The sequence below is a fragment of the Amblyomma americanum genome, chromosome 1, assembly GCF_052857255.1.
Source record: "Amblyomma americanum isolate KBUSLIRL-KWMA chromosome 1, ASM5285725v1, whole genome shotgun sequence".
Classification (NCBI taxonomy): Eukaryota; Metazoa; Arthropoda; class Arachnida; order Ixodida; family Ixodidae; genus Amblyomma; species Amblyomma americanum.
The window spans coordinates 74,891,637-74,918,669 of record NC_135497.1 but is presented as its reverse complement, the minus strand read 5'-3'; the positions used below and the strand labels follow the sequence as shown (position 1 = coordinate 74,918,669).

Genomic DNA, 27,033 nt, shown 5'->3' with positions numbered 1-27,033 from the left:
TGGCTGGTTCCTTCAGGATGATAGCCTCCAATGTGGAGTGCTATCATGCGCTTTGAAAAAGGTTGGAGCGGCCAGGTTCTGTGGGTCACATGGGTTCTTCTCATCAATGCCATTGTGAATGCTGGTGATGCATAACAGTGTGGTCACCCTGTTGTGAGCAGCGAAGTGGTTGTGGGACAGTGTTTGAGGTTCTTGTCCGTGGGTTCTGCTTAAGGTTCAAGCCAACAAAGTTCACGAGTTTGTGCTGGATCCTCAGAAACGCGTCTGCAGTGTCTCTGAGCCTTTGTTTTTGGGGATATATCTGTGCAGCTCCATTTTTATACTGTGCGAATGCATTGCGGGCATTCATTATTCACAGTGCATACAGTGCAGAAAATCTCCATGTGCACGGTGAAAGTGCAATGTTTTTGTGGCTTACGGTTGAAATCGATGCCAGACCACTCGCCAAGCTTGAATGTCATGTTGTGGTGTTAATCAAATGCCTCTTTGTCAATGAGTGCTGCGAGAATAGGATATAGGTGTGCATTGATATGATGTGGTGTGGAATAAATAAAATAAGCTGAACATTGCTACCAGTTGGTACCAACCATAGTACTGTCGGGTAATACTACCATCATAATACTTTGCATTCATTATGCAGCAAGCCTGCACACTGTTGGTGTGAGGCTTTGATGTCGACTAGCAGAGTAGCTACAGAATGCAATTAATATACTTGCATTCTTCCTGCCATGATGGATAAGTTGGCATCTAAGGACACTGAGCATTAAATAGCAGAAATTATGTTTCAAGGTTCTCTTTACAAGCAGACTTCTGGTAAGGTGAATCTTGTTGACTTGAAGTGGGTCGAGTTGGAGTTTATGTCATGTTTTTATGTCTACCAGTTAGCCAAGTCTTCTGTTTTTATTCAGCTTCGGTTGCTTGTGGCACAGAGTAAAAAAAATGTTTTTTTTTCTGGGTAAACCTATCAGGGAGACTGCATAATTGAATGGGTTTGAACGTGCAGTGGTGAGTTTTGAGTGGCGTTGCGTGTGAAATTTAATGGTGCACATTTTGTGGTTGGATTGAAACGCAATGTGGCAGTTGTGTTGGGGAAATTGGGCAGAGGTCATATTGTGACTTCAGTCTCTACGGTGACTGGTTCCTGGAAGTATGCAAAGGTGAGCTGAAAAAGCAGAAGTGGTTTAACATCAATTGTGTGGCAAACATGAACAGTGACTTGCAATCTCAGTGCCACTTGGTGCAGTCGTTTATTTTAACATAAGTGTGGCACTTGGGCACCATGATGTCATCACATTTATGCATGCACTATGGTACAAGTACCGTATTTACTCGAATGTAATGCAACCACGATTGTAACTCGAGGGTCGACTTTTTGGGTGTGAAAAGGGGGGGAAAAAAACTACGATTGTAACGCGAGGGTAGACTTCAGGCGTGCGACAGAAAAACCGAAAGAGCCCGAATGTGACGCGAGAAACCGACATTGCACAGTTCTAAGGGTCAAAGACAACTTTATTGAAATACAAGCCAAACAGGCATTCCTATACACCCTCATCCTCATGGCAGTTGTTGCTGTCACTGTCATCATCACAGCTTGACTCTTCTTTGTCACTAGCTGCCTCCCACAGCAGGTTGTCCTCGCTTCCGTCTAGAGCATTTGAAATTTAGCATTTCTTAAATGCGCGGTAGCCCAAATCGTGAGGCAGCCCGTACCAGGCTGCTGAAACCCAGTGGGCAACGGTAGACGCACTTGGGCATTTCAGCCTACCTGCAGGTGTTGTTGTTGATCCGCTTTCAATCCACTCCCAGCATAATTGTCGGAAGCGATCCCTGAAGGGCTTGTTCATGCAGACGTCCAGAGGCTGGAGAATGGTGGTCATGCCACCCGGTATAACAAGATGCGTTCGGTCACGCTGTAGCTTTTGTTTGACGCCGGGTGTCAGGTGACCTCGGAAAGAGTTCAAAACCAATATTGCTTCCGGATGCAGCAATGCGCCTGGCCTTCAGTCCCACACGCTTTGAATCCAATCTATGACAAGATTCGAGTCCATCCAACCTTTTTCGTGACAGCGCACGATAACGTCTTTCGGGAAAAGTTTCCTTCGGGATCGTCTTCCGGCGAAAAATGATGAATGGAGGGAGCTTGCGGCCGTCAGCCAAACATGCAAGCATAACGGTAATCCTATTTTTTTCGTTGCCTGTGCTTCTAAGGCGAACTTCATGCCCACCAGACTTGTGCGCTGTTCTGGACATAGGCATGTCCAGATACACGGGGGTCTGGTCGGCATTGCCGATATGTCCAAGGGGCATGTTGGTAGAGCGACGAAGATCGATGGCGTAGCGCTGGTACTCTCGGAAGTTTTGATTCGAAGTCCCCGGGCAGCTTCTGGCAAATAGAAGTCGTGCGTCGAAGGGAGAACCCGGCCCTTCGCATAAACTTCTGCACCCAGCCTCGTGATGCCTTAAACTGGTTTGGGGTCAAACCCGTGTCCCGCGCAAGCTCCTGTGCTTTGCACTCAAGTATTTCAATGCTTACTCCAAGTAGTCGGGAACGTTGCTCGCTAATGAACTCTGCAAGGCGACGCTCCAACTCCGCGAAGCGGCCTTTCTTGGGCCCCCGAAAGCCTTTTCGCAGGTTATTGCAGTTAAACGATACCTCGCGATGTTTCCTCCATCCCCTGATCGTTGATTCGTTGACGTCCAGACGTCTTGCAGCCGCTGAATTTCCCACTTTGTCAGCAAGCAGAATAGCATGGCGCTTGAAGCCAGCTGTATACTGAGTGCGTGAGCATGCCATTCCGCTTGAAGACAACTTGACCATTTGATGGGGATAGGCCTAAGACTCGAAGCACGGAACGCACGCACTGGCACCAAACACGAGAAAGAGCGAACAAGACGCGCTGCTCCATGCCCTGCTGCCTGTTAGTCACGTGGCCACGTTTTTGCATCAGTTGCAAGGATTAACAGACAGATGGCGGTGGGATCGCTCGCTCCTTTGCTGGCTTCTTGGCGGCGATTGCGAGCGCTCGGTGCCTCCGAGATGGCTGTTTCATTTTGCGGTCATGGAGGCCACACAACCTCGCTACAGGTTGCGAGCATTCGTCAAGAGGTGGTGCCCTCTCATCGCGCCAGTGACTCTAGCTGGCGTTGTCTTTTTTTTTTGCGTTTGCGATTAGGTTGCCGCTTTGTCCTAGTAGTTGTGACCTGTGGTTCGTGTACTGGTTGACCGGTGAGTTGGAGTGCGTGATTTCGAATGACCAGTACGATCAACGCACACGTTTGACACATGAAATGATTTTTATAGTGCGTGTTTGGTGCTCTTCATAGCGTTTATAAACCTAGTATTCGATTGTAACGCGGGGGGTGACATTTCCTTTCTACTTTCGGGGAAAAAATTCGCGTTACATTCGAGTACATACGGTAGTGACCACACAATTGTTTGTTTTCAGTTAGTTTTATTTTGTCAGGAAATGATGATTTTTGTGTGGGTTGTACTTTTACTTCAAAAAAGCAGTTTATGTAGCTAAAGAAAGTCCATTTTATCCGATTTGCTTTCTTTTTATCCATTACTTTGTGAATGTGGAAGATTCTTTGTCGAAATGAATCACACAGCATTTTATATTTTAGTTGGCAAAGCTTTAATGCAGTGGGTGCGTGGTTGACAAAGAACGTAAGCATTCTCAGCAGTGGCAAAATTGGATTATTTTTATCTGTGCTTTCATGTTGTCATTGCTGTAGTGTGGTTTACTGACACTAAATGTCCCTGTGCCATGTTCATTTCAAGTGTATGCCTAAGTGGCTGTGCAGTGTAATTTCGATTTGTCTAATGCCATGACTATTGCATTCTCTTTCAAGACGAAACTGCATTGAGCCTGCTTTTTTCTGGATGTTCTGGCAGTTAAAATTTGTGGGCTCTTCCTTAAATCCCTCCGCGCACGGGGTCAGTACATAGCCCAAGAGTGGGCTTCCTTACTTGTCCCGGGGGCGTGCGAAGAGAGAGACCCACTGCGTGGTTCGTGCACCGAGCCGAAAGGGGTCCGCTCTGCTCTTGCCGCGCTCGTGCGCTCTCAATCCAGGAGAACTAGCACGTTCACAGTACACGTATTTATTGCACAGTCAACACAAACACAAGCACTGTATGGTACTCCTTCAACTACTGCGCACCTGGTGTCCACCGCCACCCGACGGCGCGCGCAGACCGGTGCGGCGGGAAAACTCTGGTGCAAGCCGCGGCTGCCTCAGGGCAGCGGCGGCTGTTACTCGGCGGGCTTCGCCGGGCGCTCGCAGGTTCCGCAAGGGCGGTGCGCGAGTCTCTCGGCGTGTGATGTTAGGGGCCTGTACGACAAGGCACGCGAATGAACGTCGGCAAAGGCCTCGGGGGCAGCGAATAACGGTCGTTCACGTACCTTGCCGCTTGTGTCCAGCCCGTGTTCCACCCTCGTCGCCTGCCTGTCTCGCAACTCTCCCTCAGCCCCCGTGACCGGCCCCGGAGCAAGCACAGCTTTGCGCCTACGTCACGCCCCCGCGGCCCAATCAGAGGAGAAGATAGCACGACACCGCGGAGCGCAGCCGGGATCCCCGCGTGGCCGGAGGGCCCAGAGGGGGTAAAGCGGCATCCAGAGCAGTACCAGGCCTTCGTTAGCGGATGGGGTTTCGCAGGAGTCGAACAGGAACAGCACAGGCTGCCCTCGAGACAACGCGAATGCCCACAAATTTAGTTCAAGGATGTAGCCATTTCTTGCTGCCTTAATTTATGCAATACTTTGTAATTCAAACAAAACAATTATGGGGGCTCCTAAGCAGTTCTTAACGTGTAAATGTGAGAGCATTTATACTTATTGCTGAATGTGTCATTGAGTTGTTGTCGGGGGCTGGGGGGTGGGGGTGAACATTGTTTCGCTGCAGCAGCTCGTTCGCCTAATGATGTAGACACGAGCAATTCAGCTTCAGGTGGTGAAGACTTCACAAGTTGCAGTTACATGAATACTTCCTAGCCTATTTTGTGGAACTGACACTGTGTACATGTACCACATCAAGTCCAATGCTCCAGAGGAAGGGGCCCAGCTGCCCCCGTCTTGAGGGCAGTCTGCTTGGTTATCCAGCTGAGAGGGTATTGTTCTATCTGCTACCCCTGCCTTGTGATGGCCTGTTGCTGCAGTAGGGGTGATGAGGTCCTTCCCTGGCCAGGTTTCTGCCCCCCACCCCCCAACCTTGAGGGTAGCCTGCTTTGCTATCCAGCTGAGAGGGTTTTGCATAGCACCACATACGGTGGAGGATAGGCACCTCCAAACCTGTTTAGATCCACAAGGAAAGATCCTTTCTGGATCTACCCCTGCCTCCTGATGGCCTACTGCTCCAGGTTTCTGCCTCAAAGCCGGCAGGGTTTTCCCTAATGCTCTTGCTAAAAATCCAGAAGTAACTTTCATTGGAGCCCAAAGAAAGAAATGTTAAAGGGGCTGCAAAACACCGTTTGAACGGATGCCGGTTACACTTCAGATGGATTCTTTGTCACACAGATGCTGACTCAAAAAGAATTACGAGAATCGATGCATAGAAACGGGAGTTATTCAGTGAAGGAATTTCAAAATACAAGCAAACAAAATGCTGCCCTCAACTCGATTTTCGCGCAGCTTCCCATTCCCATTTCACTCTCCCAATGACAACACTTAGTGCAACCAATCAAAACAGCCTATCTGAGCACGTGGCGGAAGTTTGCACTTCATGGTTGCCTGTTCTCTGTAACTCGTTCATGCCATGGCTGGCAGCACCGTTTGCATGGTTACAACAACCATGTGAACGCCCAGTTGACCCAGTGATGCTTCATCGTCACGTTGACGGCGCAGAAGGGAACACTGAGCAGTGACGTTCCCTTACTTATGGATCCGAACTCGAGCGCGAGATACTGCAACAGTGTAACAGCCTGCGCAAGATATCGGACACATTTAGCATAGCGCGTACCGCTACTGCTTACCGCCAATCATCGCCCATCGCTCCTAGCGCGCTGGTTGGTCATGGCGAGCAAAGAGCGCGCGCTGTTGGCAGGAACGTGGCGCCATTTGGCGCCGCCGCCCTGTGATCCTCCACAAGCTGACGATGCGCACTGCCTGCTAAATGCGAAACGAACGCATCCTTCCTTGGGACCGAAACAGACGCTTATATAGTGCAATGGCTCGATCGGATTGATTCCGCAAAGCCGCTCTCAGATACATAAAGAGTAGCCATAAGTGTTGAGTGCTAGGTCGTAGGATGTTTACAGAGAGGCGCAAAGTCCTTCGATGCAAAAAGTAGCCAGAGCCTCTGGTGGTGTATTTTTGTTTTACTTGCTTTACGGTGCTTTTATCTAGGGCAAACAAGTTGGTTTTGTTAATTTAATATAAAACAAAAACTTGACAGAATGTATCTCTAGTTATCAACACAATTTGCAGTATATTTACTCTTTGTCCAATCATCAAGCTCCCCCTAAGTGATGTCATATCCAATGCTAAAAACCGCCACTGTATGGTGACACGTGTCAGCGCCACGAATTTGTTTTTGCGAGCTAACTAAAATATTAAAAGTGCAGTATACGTGGTGCGACCGATGCTAATAGCATCACTGTAACTCATTCTATGCAACCAACAGGCAAAAAATGCACTGAAAATGTGTTTCGGGGCCCCTTTAACCATCTAGGCCCGTATCCTTTTCAGAAAAGCTAGACTTGGGACCATGCTGTGAATACATTATAAAAAATAGGGAAGACAACCCGTTATAGAAATTATGCAGTTGTGACACATACACAAAGTAATGAAAAATGTTTAGATTCTAGTGTGCACCTTTTTTCAAAAAAAAAAATTGCTTAAAAGTGACATGCACATTGAATCGAATTTGAAAATCAAACTACACCAGCAACAGCCTATTGTTATCGGCATCTCAAAAATAGTGGCTTGGTACTTATTGCGCATCGATATTGATATTGCCTATGGCAATCTTGGATACTGAGAGGGCTCATGAACATCTGGTGTGTCCTGCCAGCAAGGCACCGGCCTGAATTTGAGCCAGCACAGAAATGTTGGATGCGAAGGCGCGCAGAGTTCACTTCAATGCCGGGTTTAAAAAAAGGTGATCTTGCATGCAGAGGCATTCTAAAATGCCCAGGCACAGCCATGGCAGCCCTGCGCCCAACTGCTGCCAACATTCCCGCCCAAGGTGCACAATCGTCCTGGCAACATGGTTAATTACTGCTTGGTGCTTTGTCAAGTTCCTTGAGCGCACTTCCGCCGTCGGAGCTACTGTTGAAAGATAAATGCACAATGATGTTATAGGAGCTCAGCATCTTGATGTGCTTTGCGGACTCCGACGAGGGCGTGAAGGAATGGACTTAGATAAGCTAATGCTTTCAAATAACGGGATTTTATATACGGAGGGTAGGCAAGTTGCAGTCTGGTGGTCTCATGTGCGTATTTCTTTATCCAAGCCTCAAAATCTGGTGCGCGTTACATGGAAGTCATCACACTTTTTTTTTCCTGAAAATATGAGTGCACGTTGCTGTCAAAGGCGCATTAGAATAAATACGGTTATAGTGCTAGTAGGTGGAGAGGCATCAAGCTTTGGTGCTTCTGAAACAACTATTTCTTCTGTTTATGGCTGTAATGGGGACTTTCTTTGGCTTGTGGCAGCATTGGCATCATGTGGTCTTAGTGGGCCATGTCCCCTGTGTAAATTAGTGTCTTGACCATTTTCGTAGGGTTGTAATGTACAGCTCTCCCTGTGACTTCACTGTTGGGAAAGAGAAAGTCTGGGAGTTTCCACCAGTGCATGTTTCTGATTTGTATAAGAAGCATGCTATGAGTGTTGGCGAAATCTTGTGCACATATTTGTTGTGTGGAGTAGGTTTTTTTATTATTTACCACGACAATGACCGTGGAATTTTGTATTGGAATAGGCGCGATTTCGCCATGAAAAGAAATTTTTTGCTCTGCTGTGAACAGAATAGTAGATATTAAAGGTAGGAAGTTCTGCTTCTGCTAAATTTTGAGCAGGCTTTAGGGGGGGGGACGTGGGTCTTGAAGTTGTTATTATTATTTCTGGGGGCCCAATGTAATGAAACTGTAGTTTTATAATTACCCCATAGAAGCGCATACATGTTCACGGCGGAAATTTCAGACTTCAAAAGTCTGAAAGTCTGATTTTTCGGACTAATTTCAGTCGCCTGCGGGCCAAAATCTGCCATTTTATTGGCTTTTTGTTGGCGCGAAAGGCGCCATCTTGGATTGAGGCGGATTTACTCTGCAGTTGGATTAGCTTGACATACTTTCTGTACCTCATTTTTGCCAGTAGAGATCCCTGCGATCTTTGAGACTTCGAGGTGGCAGTCGGATTGTCATCGCCGTCAACTTGCTTTTGTCGCCAATGATGTCGCGGACAGTTATCGCTTGTCTCACATTGAAAATTGGTTGTTGGGGCGCAGTATCTGTCTCCCATCTCGGCTGACACCTGAACGGGTCATTAAGGGAAGGGATAAAGGAGGGACTGACAGAAGAAAGGAAGAAGAAGGTGCCGTAGTGGAGGGCTCCGGAATAATTTCGACCACCTGGGGATCTTTAACATGCACTGATATCGCACAGCACACTGGCGCCTTTGCGTTTCGCCTCCATCGAAAGAATGTACTTCCAGCATTGCATGCTAGCAGCATGCTGTGGCAAAGATTATTGCTCTGTCTGCTCTAGATACTTCGTTATCCTTCTTTAAAACTTGGCAACAGTAAAAAATTGTTTGAGAAAATGAAAAGTGAATTGGAGATCAGGTATAAATTATGTGAAAACATAATAGGTTTCTACCTATGATGTTTTATGGGCTGCAGATTTAAAAAAGGTCATTGCAGGAAACTTGATTTCTTTGCAATTTACAGGTCCCAAAGACCCCTGTCACCCCTTAATAAAAATCTACATTGCTTCTTTCATCAACACAACTTCATCCCGCCTTAGTTATTTTTCACTTGGTGGTCAGTGGATTTTCCAGACCATAACTGTTCCAGCTGTATGTATACCCATGCGCGTGCCATTTCCTTTTATATGTGCGCCTTTTTATTGATTAAAAACTTTGGCCGAATACAGGAGAGCCGTGCTGTTACATTCCCGGTTGCTACGCTTTTGTAAGCCAGTCCCATCCAAGCTCCCATAGAAATCCATGCAATACAGACTCGGCTGTTACGTCTCAACCATGGCAGCTTTCTCGTATGCTACATCACGAATGTCACTTTGCAATAGCGGTTCACCCCGTGCTGGCATTTTTACTGCCTACATTTAGGGTGCACGGAACGACGACGGGTTGGAAACAGAACTTTAGACTTATCGGCGCTTAGCCACCACAGTGTTCAAGGCTTCCGGCGTGTTGCGCCCACGCCTATGTCGTGCTCACTTACAGCAGTGCAAATCCTTTTGCAGCTTTGTTGCTGTGTGGCACGGCGCGAATGGCTGAAGGCGAGAAAACAAAACCATGCTGCGGCAAATGTCATGCGGACAGGGCTGCACAAGATGTGGTTGCGCAGGTTGGCTCCGAGGCTTTTGTTTGTGTCATCTTCATATTCCTTGTCATTGGAAGCTTAAAAGTGCAATTTCTAGATGTTGACAAACGAGGATTGCGCAGGATTAAAGCAGCCGTTGTGAAAATAGTGCAGAAGCGCTGAGACGTGCTCAGACTTCGCCCAACTTCTTCGCGCGCCTCCCTTTTACCAACAGCTGCTCAGGCAGACGGAGAGCCATTGCAAGGCGTTTCGGACCTTCTGTGCATGCGAATGATCATGAGAGGCACAAAGGCTTGCAACTTACACAGAACCATGTTCTCTTTACTAGAAGTAAAACACAGAAAAAACAGCAGGAATCGATTTTTTTTTTTTTCTCATGTAAGTTTCCCAGCTACTGTGTGTTCTGGTTGGTATGTTTTATTTTATTTTTATTTTTTTCGCAGTGGCGTGCAAAATGTAACGGCTGGGTTCTACTGTATGTATCCTTATGCCATAAGAACAAAATCAAAACTTCCGTATTGTCTTACCTTTCAAAAAAGCTATCTGCGTCGTACTGAGCTACTCAATATGGGAGATTAGGAAAACTCATCCAGAAAAGCTCATTGTATAGGATTAGCAGGGTCGCTCTTTTGTAATTTTTTGTAAAGTTGCCCCACTTGAAAGTTTCTTGTTTTTTTTACCACCACTGCAGTTTAAAAATATAGCGTTTCTGGCAATGAAAAAAGAAACAGTAGATAACATTAAGTGCATAGTTTTGTATTAATTTTTGGTGCTGAAAGTGCCTTCAAGATAATGCTTACAGTTTGCAGTTTGGGCCAGAAATGTGAACTGAGAAAAAAAAATGATTAAAAAGCGCTCGTTTTATTTTGCCTTCCAGTCATGGCATCCAAAGCTAGGGTTATGTTCTTGCTGCAGTTTCTCTAGATGCTTATTTCTCACATCTTTATTGTGATTTCAAGAACAAACAATAGCCCACATTCTGTGGGCATGCCCGTAAATATCAACTGCACATAGTAATATCCATACCATGCTGCTTTGGGAGCCACTGATGCGCAGTTCTAGCCCTGCTGTTCAAGCGGCGGTGGTGGCCTGTGCTGTGGAGGCTGCCATGGCTCAAGGGCTCCCAGCCGTCTGATATACCATCCTCCCCACTTTCGTTGCTAATAATCTTTATGAATCAAACAACACAAACAGTTGAGCTAGTGGGTACTGCATTTTTGAAGAAAAAAAAAACCAACTAGACGAAGGGCGAGGAAAGAAGACGCCAAAAGCGTTGACTCGCAACTAAGTGTTTAATTACAAAACGCAGATTATATACAGTTCAAGCTCACGTGGTCACGCAATGTTCATATAACCTGAAAATTTGTATTGTAAAAAAAAAATACTAGAATCTGTATGCTGAAGCATGGGAAATGGCTCCACACAAATCTATTTGCTGACAGCATTTATTATGGCTGCACGGCTCCACTCGCTGCTCACCGGTGCGCACTTGGGACTGGTGGTTGCGATGTTGGTGATGTGTTATCTGCACATCATGGTCATAGCCGCGGCGAGTGTGCACATCTGGCGATTGCTGCGTTGGCTAAGCTCAAGGGTGCAGCCGCCATTCCCATGTTTGTAACATCTTATACTCAGCTGCATACATCAGATGTAACGCTGTTGTTTGCGTTGCTTACATCTGCGATCTCCCGGTGGTTGAGCTGATGCCGAGCGTTTGGACCTTTAAGGCCCCTCGACGGATGCTTCGTATTACTTTGGCCCCAGCTTCCTGTGGACTGCACCTCTGGCCTGACCCAACCGGAGGAAATTGGCAATCGCCTTTTCCTGTCCTCCCCTTCATCTTTCACTTTCCTGTCTCTTACTCCCTTCTTGTTTTTTTTTCTTGTTTTTACTTTTTTTTTTCATGGGTGGCTAGGGTTAATCTTGTGTGGCAAACCATCCTGAGCTATGGCCATATTCGGTTATAGCTGTGGTGTACAGCTGGCGTGGGCAGGACTTGCTTGCAACTTCCTGTCCCGTTCCCATGGTGGGCGGCTGCAATTGCAGCCGAATAAGAATGTTTTTTATGGATTCCTTTTCTTCTACCAATCATCTCCCTCACAAACTATGGTGGACCAATGTCACTGCAGTTCCTGCAAAAAAAAAAAAAAAAAATTCTGCAGAGGAAAGCAAGCAAGAATCGTCTCTCATTTCATTGTTTCTAAATCTCACACAGAATCATTGGGGCTTGGCTACAAGGTGACAAAGCTGGCCAACAGTGACTTACGCCAACAGTGACTTGCACATCAGAGACAAAGCACAGCATTCCAAGCTCTCAAACATATAACCTTTGGAGAAGTACCTGTTTCCATCAGTGCACATAGATCCCTCAACACTCTCAAAGGCGTGATTTCAGAAGATTTTCTCACCCTGACTGAAGCAGAAATGCTGGAGACCAGAATGTCACTGATGTCCAACGCATCAGAATCGGAAAAGATGACAAGGAAACGCCAACAAAGCGCTTATTTCTTACTTTCACCTCCAGCCACCTCCCTGATAGCATAGAAGTAGGTCGTATGAAAATAGCAGTCCGACAATCCTTGCCAGTGTTTCCAAGTACCAAAGGTTTGGCTATGGATCCTAAAGTTGCCGTGGCCGCCAAACCTGTGCCAATTGTGCACCTAATGAACACAAATCTGATGTCTGCAACGCAACGCCAAAGTGCGCTGTCAAGAGGACCACCCCTCGTATTCTAGGTCATGCCCATCCTGGATGAAAAGACAAGGAAATAGTAACTATTAAAACTAAAGAAAAAACAAAGCATTTTGGGAAGCACGGAAGCGATTTGCACATACCCAGGGGACTCACTGTGTGGCCCAGGCCACACACAGTACCACACACAGTGAGCCTGAGGCAGGCCCATCTGCACCCCGGGCAGACGTAGCAAAAGCTGCCCTGCCACCCTCGAAAAAGGGCCTGCCGTCCTCTGGGTCGGCCGCCCGCAAGGCTTCCCTCATTCGGGAGAGGCCTACAAACAGTACACTTGTGGGTCCTCCGCACCGCTCCAGAGCCTCTAGTGAGGCGATGGACGTAACACCAAGCTTTTCTCCGCTGCACCGGTGGCGGAGCTCTCTTGACTGAAAAAAGAAAAAATCCGAATAACTGAGCCTAAAGAAAAAGACCTAAGTTATCGAAATACATCCCCTAAAATTGTAATGGCATTCCTAATACACTGGAATTGTAAGGGATTATTTAATAACTTAAGCGATATAAAAGACAGTCACGTTCTGACCTGTGGCCTTATGTATTCAAGAAACAAACTTAGGTCACCAAAACACAAAAGTATGTACTCGAGAAACAAAGTAAAGAAACGCAAGCCGGCTCTCGGGTGGCGTTGCCATCATAGCAAAACATGACGTCCCAGCTCGGGAGCTTATACTAAAGACTAAATTTGAAGCTGTAGCACCCTCTTTGCTTACACACAAAACAGTAACACTGTGTTGTATATATCTTGGCCTTTATATCGCAGTAACAATACATGAATTGGATCTTTTAGAGCAAATACCAGAGCCTTATCTTTTAGTTTAAAATTTTAATGCACATTCTCTTTTCTGGTGGAGTGAAACAGCTGACACCAAATGTCAAATTACAGAGGATTATATTCTGAGCAATAATAGTTGCCTGTTGAATTGTAGTAAAGCCACAAACTGCTCCCCAACCTCAGAGAAAATGAGCTGTTTAGATTTGTCTTTTAGTTTGCTGTCTGTGTTTATAGGTTTTAAATGGGATGTAATCGACAATCCATACTGCAGCAATCACCTCTCCGTAATAGCCACTTTAACATGTCTACCGGAAATCATCCCAACAAAACTGCGACGTTGGAAGCTTCTTTTAGCAGACTGGCAACTTTTTAGAGCAGAAGCCACTTTATAAAAAATAGTTATAGCAAATCTTGACATCAGTGAGATAAATGAAAGGATACCCCACACAAGAGAACCTCGTTAATTTTTAAAAGGCAAGAGCTAAAGCTCGGTACGTCCGTCGTAGTGCCGAGAAAGCATCATGGTAGATTGTCTCATCCATAAACAGTGAGATCACAAGAAAAAAAAAATTGAGGGAGCAGGTATGAAAATTATGTGGCAGCTTCTCGCCATTCACAATTCCACTTTTGACAACACCTGGTACACGAACGACTATAAGGGAACAGGCAGACATATTAGGGGAGCAGTTCACTGCAGTTTCTATTTGTCACATTGTACCCGGTCATTTCTAAAATACAAAAATATTGCCAAAAAATCATTCATTGAAATCAAGTACATTGAAATGCTATTCAATCTTTCCCAGCCTGCCGTAGGGGCACTTTTAAGATTCTTTTATAAAGTTTAATTATCGAGGAAAATACCCAAAGCCTGGAAAAAAAACAAGCTAGTATTGTACCATTTCTTGAACCTGGGAAGCCACCAACCTCCCAGCAGATCCATAGCCCTTACCAGTTGCCTCACCAAATCCTTTGAAAATGTCCTGAATATAAGATTAAGCTTTGGCCTTAAGTTCCTGTGAACTTGACAGCTGTTAGGGCAGTTTCGAAAAGGGAAGCTCCTCTACTGACCACCTAGTTCGTTTGAAAATACCGTCCGAGAAGCTTTTGTTCATAAAGAACACTGTCTTGCTGTATTTTTCAATTTAAAGAAGTCATGTGGCACAACTTAGAGGTTCAGGATTCTTCAGTACTTAGCTGAGCTTGGCATCCGTGGCAACCCTTTTGAAGAATTTCATCCAGGAAAGTAGAGTACCTCAGGGGTGTATTTTAAGCATAACACTCCGTTGTAAAAATGAATTCTCTTAGTAAAATAACCCCAAGGTGTGTTATGTATTCAGTCTGCACATCCTCCAACTGCATATCGCCACGTGAAAGACAAATACAATTAACAATAAAAAAACGCAACATGGGCAGGCAGAAATGGTTACCAGTTTTCTCCACAGAAATCGGTGGCCATTATTTGTCACTCAGACCAGGCATAAAAACATCCCACCATACACCTAAGTGAAATAGTAACCTGTGATAAATGAACATAAATTTCTAGGCATAACATTTGACAGGAAGCTCGCTTTCCTGCCTCACATAGACGTGTGAAAAAGAAAGCCTCTCGATCCCTGAACATACTCCCTAAAGTGCTGTCGTGAAAACACTAGGGTGCCGACAGGGCATGTCTCTTACAAATTTACCACTCTGTAGAATGCCCTACCCTGGATTATGGATGTTTATTATATGGGTCAACGAGACCATCGTTCGTTAAACGATCGGACCCAGTACATAATTTAGGTTTGAGTCTTTCTACTAGTGCGTACAGGACATTGCCCATAGACAGTCTTTATGTAGAAATTAACGAACATGTTCATGTAGTCTGAAAATCCGTTCACTACGTAAACACATCTGTCACCAAATAGTTGCAAAGTGCCCATCTACAACACTTAAGCAACAAACTGCAGACTACTGGGCCACTGCTCTTGAGCTTTGAAGAGGTGTGCCAAAACCTCAGCGTACTGGACAAATTACCTGGCATTGCTCGAAGATGAGATCCACTGCCTCCATGGTACAATTTTCCTGGGATCTGCAATTTTTACGCAGTTCCACAAAAAACACCCCACAGCAACAAATTCAAGAATTGCACTAGAGCAAAAATACAATTTTACAAGTAGTCTGCACCAACCTTGTGTCAAAAAGCCCTGCTTCTTTCGAGAAAAAGAGAAATGGCTCTCTGGTGCAGCGTGTTGTACAATAAACATCAGCGTCGCGTCTAGCACTGCGGTCGCATCTCGTGTGCCTGTTGGGGGCATAGCTGGCGAGCATAATGTTGCTGCCGTGATAACTAGTGAGTCCATGTCAAAGACGTAAAAACTAAAAGCAATGAGAATTAACTAGAGGTGGGCTCTGTGAAACATACCTACTCACATAACTAAAAGATATGGCTTAAGAAATATGACAAGGTAAAGAACATGCAGTGATAACAAAATATGCCGTTTAAACAATCAACATGTGTAAAAAATTAAAAGTGCAATTCAAAGGAGGCACAACGAAACAAGGTACACAGGATCGAGCTTGAAGGCAGAAGTGAAGTGGAGACAAGGTGAAATAAGGCTACAAGACATACACTCTTGAACCAACTATCCCAATTAAGAGCCTTAGCTGAACATAATGTTCTCAGGAATCCTGCCATTTATATGCGTTCGGGCACCACGTTGACCTTGTTCCTTATTAGTCTGTGCCATAAAAAAGACACAAAATAATCCTGCAGGACGCCGACATGTTATTGTGGTCGTCCTTGGCTGTGGAGGGCATGCCTGCAATGCGCGTGGCGCCAGCATTTGTAAACAGGGTCGGTGGCGGGTTTTTGCTCTGGGCGGGTGTAAGTTGGATGCATCTGGCACCACCCATTGCTATTGGATGCAACCTCGTATGAAAGCTACAGCAGTGGTGCCTTTCATGTCATTTCATCACTCCATGAGCATCACTTGATCAACTTACGTAGTTCTAGTCATGCTGGTCAAGTTATTCCGCGACTAATGTCGCTTGCCGTTTATAGTTTGATTTGTTCACAACAATCGTGCTGTAGATGGGCAGAGCACCTCTAGAAAGAGTGCGCAGCAACTCCAAATTGCCTACCAACCTGCTCCAGAGTGTGTGGACGTCCAAAAGAACCCGAGTAAGCTCAATTGGTGGCGGCTGGGTTGGTTCTGCTCTAACGACCGTGTGCACGTGCACACATACGCACACAAGCAGATGCACACATGCATTCACACATGTACTCAGGTTGTCTTTTCACTCTTCAGTCATCAACCTTACTGTGCCCCATAAACGACAAAGGGCTCTCCCATATCTCTCCAGTTAATGCAGTCCTGTGCCAGCTGCGGTCACCGTATTCTCGTGACTTCCTATTCTCATCTGTCCACCTAAATTTCTGCTGCCCCCTGCTACGCTTGCCTTTTCTTGAAATCTAGTCATTTACCCCTAATGACAACCTGTGATTGTTCCTTCACATTGCATGACCTACTGATGCTCATTTACCTTCTTGATTTTGACTAGGATGTCATCAACTCGCATTTGTTCCCCGACTCACTCTGCTCTCTTCCTCTTCTCTTAAGGGGGGAGCCTAGTCTTGAAAACAAAATTTTATTAATGTAGTCATAATTATGAAATCTTCAGGGAACATGTATTTTTGCGGGCTGATTCTAAACGTCATTTAATTTCATGTAAAACAATTTTTTGAGCACTTACGTAATTTTTATGCAAGTATTTTGCAAAGAGCTTTGAAGAAAATTTGTTGTGGGAAACTCTCTGAACTGTATGCCATTGGGTTCTCTTGATACCAAGGAATGCAATAAGGGTAAAATTATCGCCCTGGCTATAGGGTACTGAAGCTCCCACTTCAGAAACGGGAATACACACTTCGCATTTCTGAAGAAACAACTTCAAAACTCTGTAATTTAAGTTCTATGATAGATAGGAAGACAATTTTGCCCTTAACTGCATTCCTTAGTATCAAGAGAACCAAATGGCATACATACCAACAAGTTTCCCACAGCAAATTTTTTTCAAAGCTCTTCACAAAATACATGCATAAAAACTACATAAGTGTCAAGGAATGGTTTTACATGAAATTAAATGACATTTTTAGAATAGGCACCCAGGTACATACATATTCCCTGATGGTTTCTTAACTATGACTTCATTAATACTTTTTTTTTTTTTCAAGACCAGGCTCCCCCCTTAACGTTGCATCTATCATTTCTCTTTCCATTGCTCTCTGCGTTGTCCCCATAAGTTGAACCATTTGCGTTGGCCTCCACATTTCTCTCCCATAAGTGGGCACCGGTAAGGTACAGTTCTTATATATTGCATTTACTTGATTATAACATGCACCTTGTTTTATGGAAGGAATCTCCTAAAATACGGTGTGCGTTAGAATCGAGTACGAAAATGAAACTACATCAGCAACACCCTTTTGTTATTAACAGCACAAAAAAAAGTGTTTTGGTACTACTTGCGCATCAATATTAATGATACTGCGTACCGCAGTCTTGGATACAGAGAGGCCTCACGAGCATCTGAAGTATCCGGTCAGCAAGGTGCCAACCAGGACTTGAGTCTGCATGGAAACGTCTGATGTGAAGGCGCACAGAGTTCACTGTGACACCGGGTTTTAAAAAATGAGGCAACCTTGTGTGCGAAGGCTTTCTAAGTACATACTGGCACATCTGAGCAGCTCCATTGAGTGCTCAACTGCCACCACTGCTCCCATCTAGGCGCAAAGGTTTCGAAGCTTCGAGAAGATTGAATGATACATGGTGGAGTAATATGGTTTTTGCAGACGCACTACTTATGCAGCGTTGCCTGCTATGTATGAAACGGAGCATAGTGGTTGGTTTGCACCGCAGCGGTGGCCAAGTGGTTGAGCATCCGCTTCGCATGCGGGAGGTGTGGGGTTCGATCCCCAGTGCCGCCGGGTACCCACCGGTGATACAATGGGTACAAGCTTTCCCCTGGTCTGGTGCTCGGCTTATTTAGGGTGAAATGCTTGGGAAATGGGTCTTCGACCCCACCTTGAGAATTTGAAAAATACCTTGTGCCATGGCGCTCTTTGGCCATAGATGCCCTTGCGCCATTAAAATCCATCATCATCATCATAGTGGTTGGTTATATTCTGTGGATTTCTGCCACCCAGTTAATATGGTAAAAGATCTCTGATGATACGATCTGAATTCGTAGGATTCATTGGCTGGACTGAATTGTGTACAATGGAAATAACTTCGGGTGTTCCAAACTCTCCCGTGCCACTGCGGATAATATGAACACACGTGCTGTGACCGCACTCTCGAACACCGAGCGCTGCACATGGCTGATATAAGGTCTCCTCGATTTGGCTGCACTTTCTGCACCAGTTCAAGAAGTGCGGCACTCTCGCACTCGATTTGACAGTGCAGCTAGTGCCACCTGCACTTCGGCACTCGATTTGGCCTCGTGCTGCACGAGTTCTTCTGCACTGCTGCACTAGCCTCCCGGCGAGTTCTCTTCTCGTGCAAGTAGTGCAAGGTGCTTGGCGCGCTCCGTAGCAGACGGCTCCGCGGCCGCTTGTTTTGTGAGCGGCGTTTAGACCATGTTTGAGACGGCCGCGTACCCGTGAAAGACGCGGCATCTGCGCCGGGCCCTCACCAAACAGCTGAAATGACAGTGCGCGTATACGTGTGTGTATGCGCGCGCGTGTGCGCGTGTCTGTGTACGCGCATAAGCGACTGGCTGGCATGGCGTATGGGTTCGCATCTTTCTGTCCAGCCTCGCACGTTGCTTACACCATTTCTCTTTTGTGTGCAATTATTATTATAGACGCAGCACGATGGAGCGCTTCCATAAGAGGCAGATTGTGAGATGTTTTATAGTACGTGGGCGATCGCAACGTTTGTGGCTCGCTGCGACATCAGTACCTCCACTTACGACAGCAACTGGGCTTGAGGTCGCCGTCAGCCCACACCTTCGCCTGCCACTTAGCCTCTGACAGTCACGTCGCCGTCACCGTCCGCCGAAAGTGAACGCGATTGAGTTCAAATATAGATCAGGCAACTCTTGGCGGACAACCGCAGTCACTTTTCGATAGGACGGAAGCAGCCTGAATCACGCGTATGGACTGTAAAAGATCGTCTCGAGCGGTAGTCTGAATAACCTGTCTAGTTAATTGTTGCCTCTTCGAAGTAGCCGTTGAATCAGTGACGGTCGACCGGCCTGCGCCCCTTTAAACAACGCAACGGAATGAACGGTGTCAAATTCTTCACCACTTTTGGAATTAACAAAGTTCATAGCCGCTCCACGAGATGTGCCTCTTGGAGCAAATACACAGCGTGCAATGCGGCTAGCACAATCTCGCGCATATGTGAAAACACGCGACAAACACCAACACGTACATGGCCGCAGCAGACGAAAGTTTCTGCACTTTTGCACTCGATTTGGCCGCTGCACCGACAGCACTAGTGTCGGGCTACACTCGCGCCGCAAGAACTGGCACTACACTGACACGGCACTTTTGTGAACTAGTGCGGAAAGTGCAGCCAAATCGAGGAGACTAATAGCTATCATTCAGTGCTCACTGCGAGCAGGGAACAGTGGCGTGTGGCCCGTATGTTTCCAACAACGCCAAGCATTCAATTTTTTCGGGCTGCTCTGTGCATTTCCAGTGGCTGCCCAGAGTGCGTTTGTTCTCTGGCTGGGTGGTTACGGGCTGCCAGCGGGCAGCCAGACTCCCCAGGACAATTTTGTGCTGGCAGCTCTTGGGCAACTAGCAGGCGATGTGGAGGCGGTATGGTAGCGATAAGCGCGCGCTTCTATTTTTATATAAACTAGAAGGACCGCGGTCTTCATGCAATGTTCTGTTCAATCGCTAGCGCGACACAAGCGCTTGTTTCAACTAGACCACGGTGCATATCGTCTGTGTTGCCTGCGAGGACGCCTTTTGCGGTAGCTTTTGCTGTTTATTTGTTTTCCACCACGCATGTGTTAGACAGTATTGCAATTGTCTCACCACCGCACAAGCACAGATGCTTTCTTCATATACGATTACCTAGTTCTGATTCACAAAATATTTCGGCTGTTAATTTCGTGCACCCGGCTGACATTGCGATGGTGTTCGAGGCCTTTCACGAGAGCAACCGCAGATTCCAGCTATGAGTATGTGCTCAGACACGCGCATATATGCTTGTGGTGAACTTGTTTGGCAAGGTGTTAGTCCACCGTGATAGGAGAGCCTGGTCTTCATTACTTTCTGCACAGTGGAAAGGCGGATATGCTTTGAGAAATGCTTGCTTGATTGAAACATGTCTTTTACTGCAGTGGTGGCCAAGTGGTTGAGCATCTGCCTCGCATGCGGGAGGTGCGGGGTTCGATCCCCAGTGCCGCCGGGTACCCACCAGTGATGCAATGGATTCAAGCTTTCCCCTGGTCTGATGCTCGGCTTATCAGGGGTGAAATGCTTGGAAGAATGAGTCTTTGACCCACCTTGAGTAATCAATCGCAAATACCTTGTGCCATGGCGCTCTTTGTCTATAGATGCCCTTGCGCCATAAAAATCCATAATCACCTCGAAACATGTCTTTTTATAAAAGCCCCCAAGAGCACATTGCTCATTGCACATTGATCTGTGTAGGTATATATGTGGCCACATAGTTGTCCTGTACGGCAGCGAGACAACCGCTGATTCGGTTGTCGCCGACTGCCGTACAGTTTCATGCTCGGGCCTTCTGGAGCAAATGGTTGAAATATCTGAGAAGCAGAATTTCCCAGTGTGGACCGTCATGCAAGCACATGAGGTGCCGCTGACACACAAGGCCCGACTGTAGCCCCTTTAATTCAAGTGCTAGCCCTCTACTGTAAAGCTATAGCATTACAGATATGATATGCAGCTAAATTTGTACAATGCACACACTTGCTCTAAATGAATATTCATCCAGCTGATGTGCACGTTTGAGATAATGCGTGCATTCTTTGCCAGCAGCAAAACCTGGCAGTCGACAGACTACAGTTGAGAAAACATATCCAGATTCTTTTCGACTTAGTCCACAGGAAGCACTTCATGAACGCAGAAATCTCAACAACTACAGCGAAAGTCAAATACTATGCAGGGTGGATCGTCTGCAGTCATACCAGTTATACTTACTGCGTAGTAAACAAACATGCGATAATCTGAGAGCACCGCATGTCGTTTGATGAGCAACGCACGGGCAGTTCTTCCCTCCGATGCAGTGTCGACTGAAAAACGTTAGATTGCGATTGCTCATCGCATGCTTTTGAGGACTTCTCAAAGCTTACACAGCACATGGTGCTCCGAAGGCACATGCTCTTGTTGTCATCGCTGATGTATACTGGTTAAAGCGCGATCAGCTGTTTGTTCTGCTGTCGTGTCGTGTGCGTAGCAACGAGATGCAGCAGAACGTGAAACTACGAAGAGCACCTGCCCTCTGTGATCAGTGGTTAGCTTGCCACATTAATTGCTGGCGGGCTGGTTTCGGTGGCCACCAGCCGATGCGACCGTGACTCTCGTGATGTTTTTAAAGTTGATTTTACCGTATTTCCCTACCAAATTCAGCGTTAATATTTTGAGGGCAGGTGCAAACACGCATTTCGAAAATGCGTTCTTCTCAAAACCAATTTTTTCGCTATTCTAAGGCCCGCGTCCCCCACCCATTAAGGGGAGATGCTACTCGGAAAAACTTTTTCTTTAATTTCTGTCACATCTCAATGAAACTTGCACCATTTAAAGAGTTTGAGCTGCTCTTTTCAAATATGTTCTCAGTTTTTTTATAGCTCATTTGGTTCATTTCTTGCAAACCATACAATGCTAGAAACAATGCATGTTTGTGCACACTTGGGTGATTGCAGGAAGCACAGCAGAACACTAAAATTTAGCTCATATCGCCCCCAGTGAACAGTAGAATTCAATAAAGCATAAAAATACAGTCTTCCCTTGCTGTTCTCTTCTAGAAAATATTTCAAATGTGAAGTTTCAGTTTTACCATTTCCAACAAAGAAACTTTTGAAATTATCTGACTGAATATGTTTGGTAAAAGCTCTGAAAGTAGTTTCTTTGAATTCAGGACATGCTAAAGCATAACCATGGCAATTTTCATTGTGATTGGACTACAAAAAGTGCTCAAAGTTTGGTGCACAAACTCTAAAAATGGGACAAAATGAGGAACAGAGAAAAACTCGTTTGAAAGTTAAAAAACATGTTTACTAGCTTACTACTCATTCAATATTGATTAAATTTGCACAGAGCGTTAGCAAGACTGTCTCAGAAGAGGGCACAAAGCTAGAAGCCACCAGCCCCATACGTTGGCCCCTCACAGTCTCTGCGGGCCGACTCCTCCAGACGGGCCTTCTTCGTTACGTTGTGGCAATGGGCCCTAGCCTCTGCAGTTGCCTTTGTGGACATGCTTGATATGCGCCTCTTGTCCACCTCCTTGCTTAGAGAAAGCAGTGTTTTTGATGGTAGAATGCCAAGCTCCTGTAGCACCTCCTCGAAGCGTGCGTGCCCTTTATTGAACCAAAGGACGGCAATTGCCGTCGCTGTATCAACCACAGTTCGTGTTACGAATTTCGTCTTGGGGCACAGCAGCCAGATTTTGCTATTGAGAGACTCTGCTGCATTTTGTGTTTGTCCTTTCACACAGCGCTGCAGCAGCTTCTCATCAGTCAATCTCTCATAGATTGGCAGCACAGCCTTGCCTTGGGAAACGCTCAGGATGGGAGTGTGGACTGGTGCTGGCTGACCCAAAGCTAGTGCCCGCTTGTGCTTGCACCAAGACATCTCTCCATCTGGGCAAAATTTGTGGCTGCTGGCACCATCCCTTGAACAGGAATGGAAGTAGGATGCCCAGACAGCACAGTACATATCTCTTACATTTCCTTTGTTGCTGGTGGTAGCAACTTGGAAATAACCTTGCAGTTTGGCAATTGTTTTATCTTTGAGCTTCTCTCCTCTTGGGAGCTTTGCCTTCCGGAGTGCAATGCCAAGTCTCTTTGCGACGTGGTTTGTGCAGTCTTCTTTTTGCACAGGAACACTCCCGTAGATGTCCAGCTCTGCCACGGCAGCATAGGCTTTGCTGTCCCCGTCCGACAGGAACGTTGTATACTTGAGAGGTGTGGCATACAGGTCTGTCCTCTTCCAGATCCTTAGGGCAGCCTCGGTCTCCATCGCGTGTGCCGAGCAGGTTGCGTTTTTCTCGCGCACAGGTGTGTGAGAGGCCTGCCAGATTTGTTCTTCTTCATCCTCTAGTGCCTTGTGCCTGCTACAGCTAAGGCAGTAGTTGGAAAGAACTTCAAAGTCTAGGCACAGCCCTGTCAGAAGAGAGATGGCTGTGCCCACACCATTGTGGCTTTTGTGGCCTCTTTTCTGCCACGTTCCGTCGAACATGACTGCGACGTTCGTGGATCCTGCCTCGGCTGCAGTCAGCTGTCTGGCTTGTTCAAGGTTTTCGGCGGCAGCTTTCGTGGCGGCAGCATGCAATTTTTTGCCAACAGCAACAAAAGCCCTGCGGTGCACCGGTTTCGCAAATCCCATAATCGCACAAAACCGCAAAAGCTGTTCATGTCTGAGGCCGATTGCGCGCGCAGCGACCACGGACTTCACGTTCACGGCGAAGGCATCCCGTGCACTGCCGCGGGCGGACGCCTCGTCACTACCTTTGCACGATCGAGATATGCGGCTCGACGAATATGTTGATGAAAGAACGGCCGTCGGACACGCGTCATTTTGGCAGTAGAGTTCCAAGAATGCTGCGAGTCCTTTCCGTGTTGCGGCCGATTCTCTGATAGAGAGATCGCATCGTCCGCAGGCGGAGCACGCCGCGCCGCTGACAAGGTCGTGCAACATGCCGATCTCACAGATAAATGTGCTTCCGCGCTCATTTTCACCCTTGTTATGGTCGTCGAACATCTTTAACTTTCGCTCAGATGCACTCACGAAGTCATCGATGCTCTGCAAAAAGAGTGAATGATCCAAATCGGGTGCATCGCCGTTGCCGCGGTTAGGCCTAACAGCAGACCCGCCACCGGAGCTCTACGCTTGCGCTTGGGACGTCTTCCTTTATATTGATGCCTCGTCAGGAACTTGCATGAACGAAAATCTCGTTTTTCGATCACATCCATGGCGTATGAAGGAAAAAAACCCGGGCAGAAGCGTTTGTTCACGTCTCGGTGGCGGCAGAGAGAAGAGCTTCTGCGTCCGACTGCCGTGCGTTGAAATCTTCGCAGCCAATGGTAGGGCTCCGATCATGCCACGTGATTTAAAGGGCCAGTCGTGACGCCCAACTCTGGCGAGAAACGATCTTTTTTTTTTTCGTATTTTTATCAAGAATGCGCCGCTACCGAAGTGGCTTCTGGTAGAATAGGGTAGGGCCTACTTCCCCGCGAAAATTCGAGCGGGCAATGCCGTGGCGCGAAATGCCGCGTTCCCGAAATTCAGTCAAATTTGCACTTTCACGAGCCACCGCGAGTGCTTTAATTGCATTTTTTATTAACTCCCAGTTGATTTTTTTTATACATAAAAGAAGAGGCTTGGAGGAATACGAAACACAAGAAAACACAAAATCGACTTTTTCCAAAAAAATCGTGGTTTTTTCAGTCGCATCTCCCCTTAATGTGCACTGACATCGCACAGTACACGGGTCTCTAGAATTTCGCCTCTATCTAAAGTCGGCCGCCGCAGCCGGGATCGAACCTGTGTCTTTCAGGTTAGCAGCCTATATTGGAATGGCATATAGCGTAAGTGAGCCAAGAAAGGCTTACATCAAGCACCTTTAATCTCTGTCCCTGGGCCAGTGGTGGGAATGCTATGCCTATTGCGCCAAGCTGCGCATTTGCAATGAACCTGCTACGTGCTGCTACAAATTAGTGGTTTTTGATGAAATTGCGCTTAAATGCTATTCCAACAACCAAGAGCCATGGCAAATGCGAAGAAGCTAAGAATGTGCGACTAAACAGATAACAGACTGAATTAAACCCTGTTCTGATCCGTTTTGTTTTCTAGCCCTTTGGTGTCTACTTATTAGTACACAGTGGACGTGTTTTGCACTTTGGCGGCGCTGCCACCGCTGTGGCATATGAACACAACGAACACACATGCAAAAAAATGGTTTTATGAGGCTCTAGTACTCCAAAATTTGGTTCTGCTTCATCAGGCTGCTGCTCAGCACCGTCACGTCCCATACATTCGATGTAAAGCAAGATGCTAGAATGGTTTCAGACGCACTCCATCCGATAGCTTGTTTCCACAGGCCTCATTTTCGCTTGCTTTATCAGCACCATCAACATCACGGGAGTTTCCGGTTTGTTTGTACAGTAGAATGACGTTATTTCGTATATTGAACTTTCAGTTTAAAAAAAGTTTGTTTGTATAGATATGAGTTAAAACTAAATGCAGCCACTTCCAATAGACCTTTTTCAGATGCTGCAGTGCTACCGGTGGGCGCGGAAGGGCTAATGGGAAATGAGTGTACGCACCGACAGCTGCCCTTTCGTTGTGACCTGCCAAGCTGAGCCCAGCTATGGTACCTGCAAATAACCCGGCTAAGCATACTCTCATCAACGAGCCGACAACAGACTTGTTTGTAGTTAAGAATGTCTCCAAGTTAGTTTCTCGCAAGGCGCCCACAGCCGGTGTCGCACAGTGCCTCTGTGCAGTGGTGTCTGCGCGAGCACTGCTTGGCTCGGAACTTCACTTTTGGGCCAGAAAAGGCCAATATTACATGTTATCAGAAAGACTGCCTGCGCAAGTGCCAAGCTCTCTACAGCAGCGCCGCTCGCAGGCGCGCCAGGCGACGAACTGCGCACGTACTGGCTGCCCTGATCATCGCTATGTCCAGCCTGTTTCATGTCTAAGCCGCAACGGACGGCGCTTCGGAACCTGCCTGCGCTGTAATTGAGGTTATATTCTCGTCGGTATAGTTGAATGCTCACCCCATCTTATACTAAAATAAAGATATGGCCGATCTTTGTGATTTAGCAGCAGCGAAGCTGCTGAGGATAAAATTTGCTTGTATTGCTATTATCACTTCTACCTGAAAATGGGAATTGGTCAACAATCCTCAAACAATGGACATTTCTTTAGCTCGGGGCCTATTATTTTCGCTAACAATACAATTTAGCGTACTTTTCTGTCGCTGACGGCCGAGATGCGGGCTGTTTTCATTTCAGTATCTTGGTCGCAAATACTACTTTCTCGGCCTAAAAACGGGCAGTCGTTCGATGCAGTGCATATGATTCTGTTTGCATAGCTTGGTCGCAAACAATACTTCCTCCGCCTAAAGCACAGTGAAAAGCTTGCCCACTTGCCTCGAAGGCTTGTGCCTCGTACCTTCTTTCCCCAGCTGCACTCAGCGCTCGCAAGGTGTCCTGGGATAGCCTGAGAAAGGTGGCATTATGGGTGGCATTCTCCCTGGGCCGACTACACTGACCAGATCATGCGTGCACATTTGCAGATGTGATCTCAAGCTTGTGTCGTAGCTGGGCGTTTTTCGTAGATCTAGCTGGAATTGTCCACGATGATTCTGAACAGAGTCTCTAATATCAAACACTTGAAGAGAAAGCAGTGAAGCACGCCAAAAGCACACGGCAATGCTGAACACATCAGCGGAGGAAACTAGCGGTGCTCCTTAAAACCAGAACAGAGCACGTATAGTAATACTCTTCATCGGGAGTGGTGAGGCCATGTTGGACTGTAAAAAACCTGTGCTATGCCGCCAAATAGCGACTGCATGTTCGCGCTCCTCCTGCAGCATTATAATTATCATCCCTTAACGATCCTTGTGATCAGTGACCTGTTTATTCATCCTGGCTTTGCCTAACAAAAGTTTCTTCAATTGTACTGCATGTGACGGCACAGGAGCACAATCACGTGCCGATTTCAAGTCTTACAGGCTTTAGGTTTTAAAATGAAACCAGGCTAAAGTAATACTGAAGAGAACTGAAATTTGCGTTTCTCAACACTCGCTGCAGCTTTTGCACAGTAAAGCTG

The 27,033-nt window shown here is 46.5% G+C and overlaps 2 protein-coding genes across 4 annotated transcripts in view; one reads left to right on the top strand and one right to left on the bottom strand.

The window, feature by feature from the left end:
* The window catches only part of CtBP (C-terminal binding protein), a 66,490-nt gene that overhangs the window by 12,653 nt on the left and 26,804 nt on the right, over positions 1 to 27,033 (top strand). The window lies entirely within an intron of this gene.
* Positions 22,190 to 24,084, bottom strand: LOC144113044 (uncharacterized). The gene has a single exon (XM_077645934.1). It carries the CDS (start codon positions 23,953 to 23,955, stop codon positions 22,330 to 22,332), a length of 1,626 nt encoding a protein of 541 aa, XP_077502060.1. The 5' UTR covers positions 23,956 to 24,084; the 3' UTR covers positions 22,190 to 22,329.

What these genes read in the sequence shown, in the direction of transcription:
- LOC144113044 (XM_077645934.1), bottom strand. Translation starts at nt 23,955, where the DNA reads ATGTTCGACGACCATAACAAGGGTGAAAATGAGCGCGGAAGCACATTT.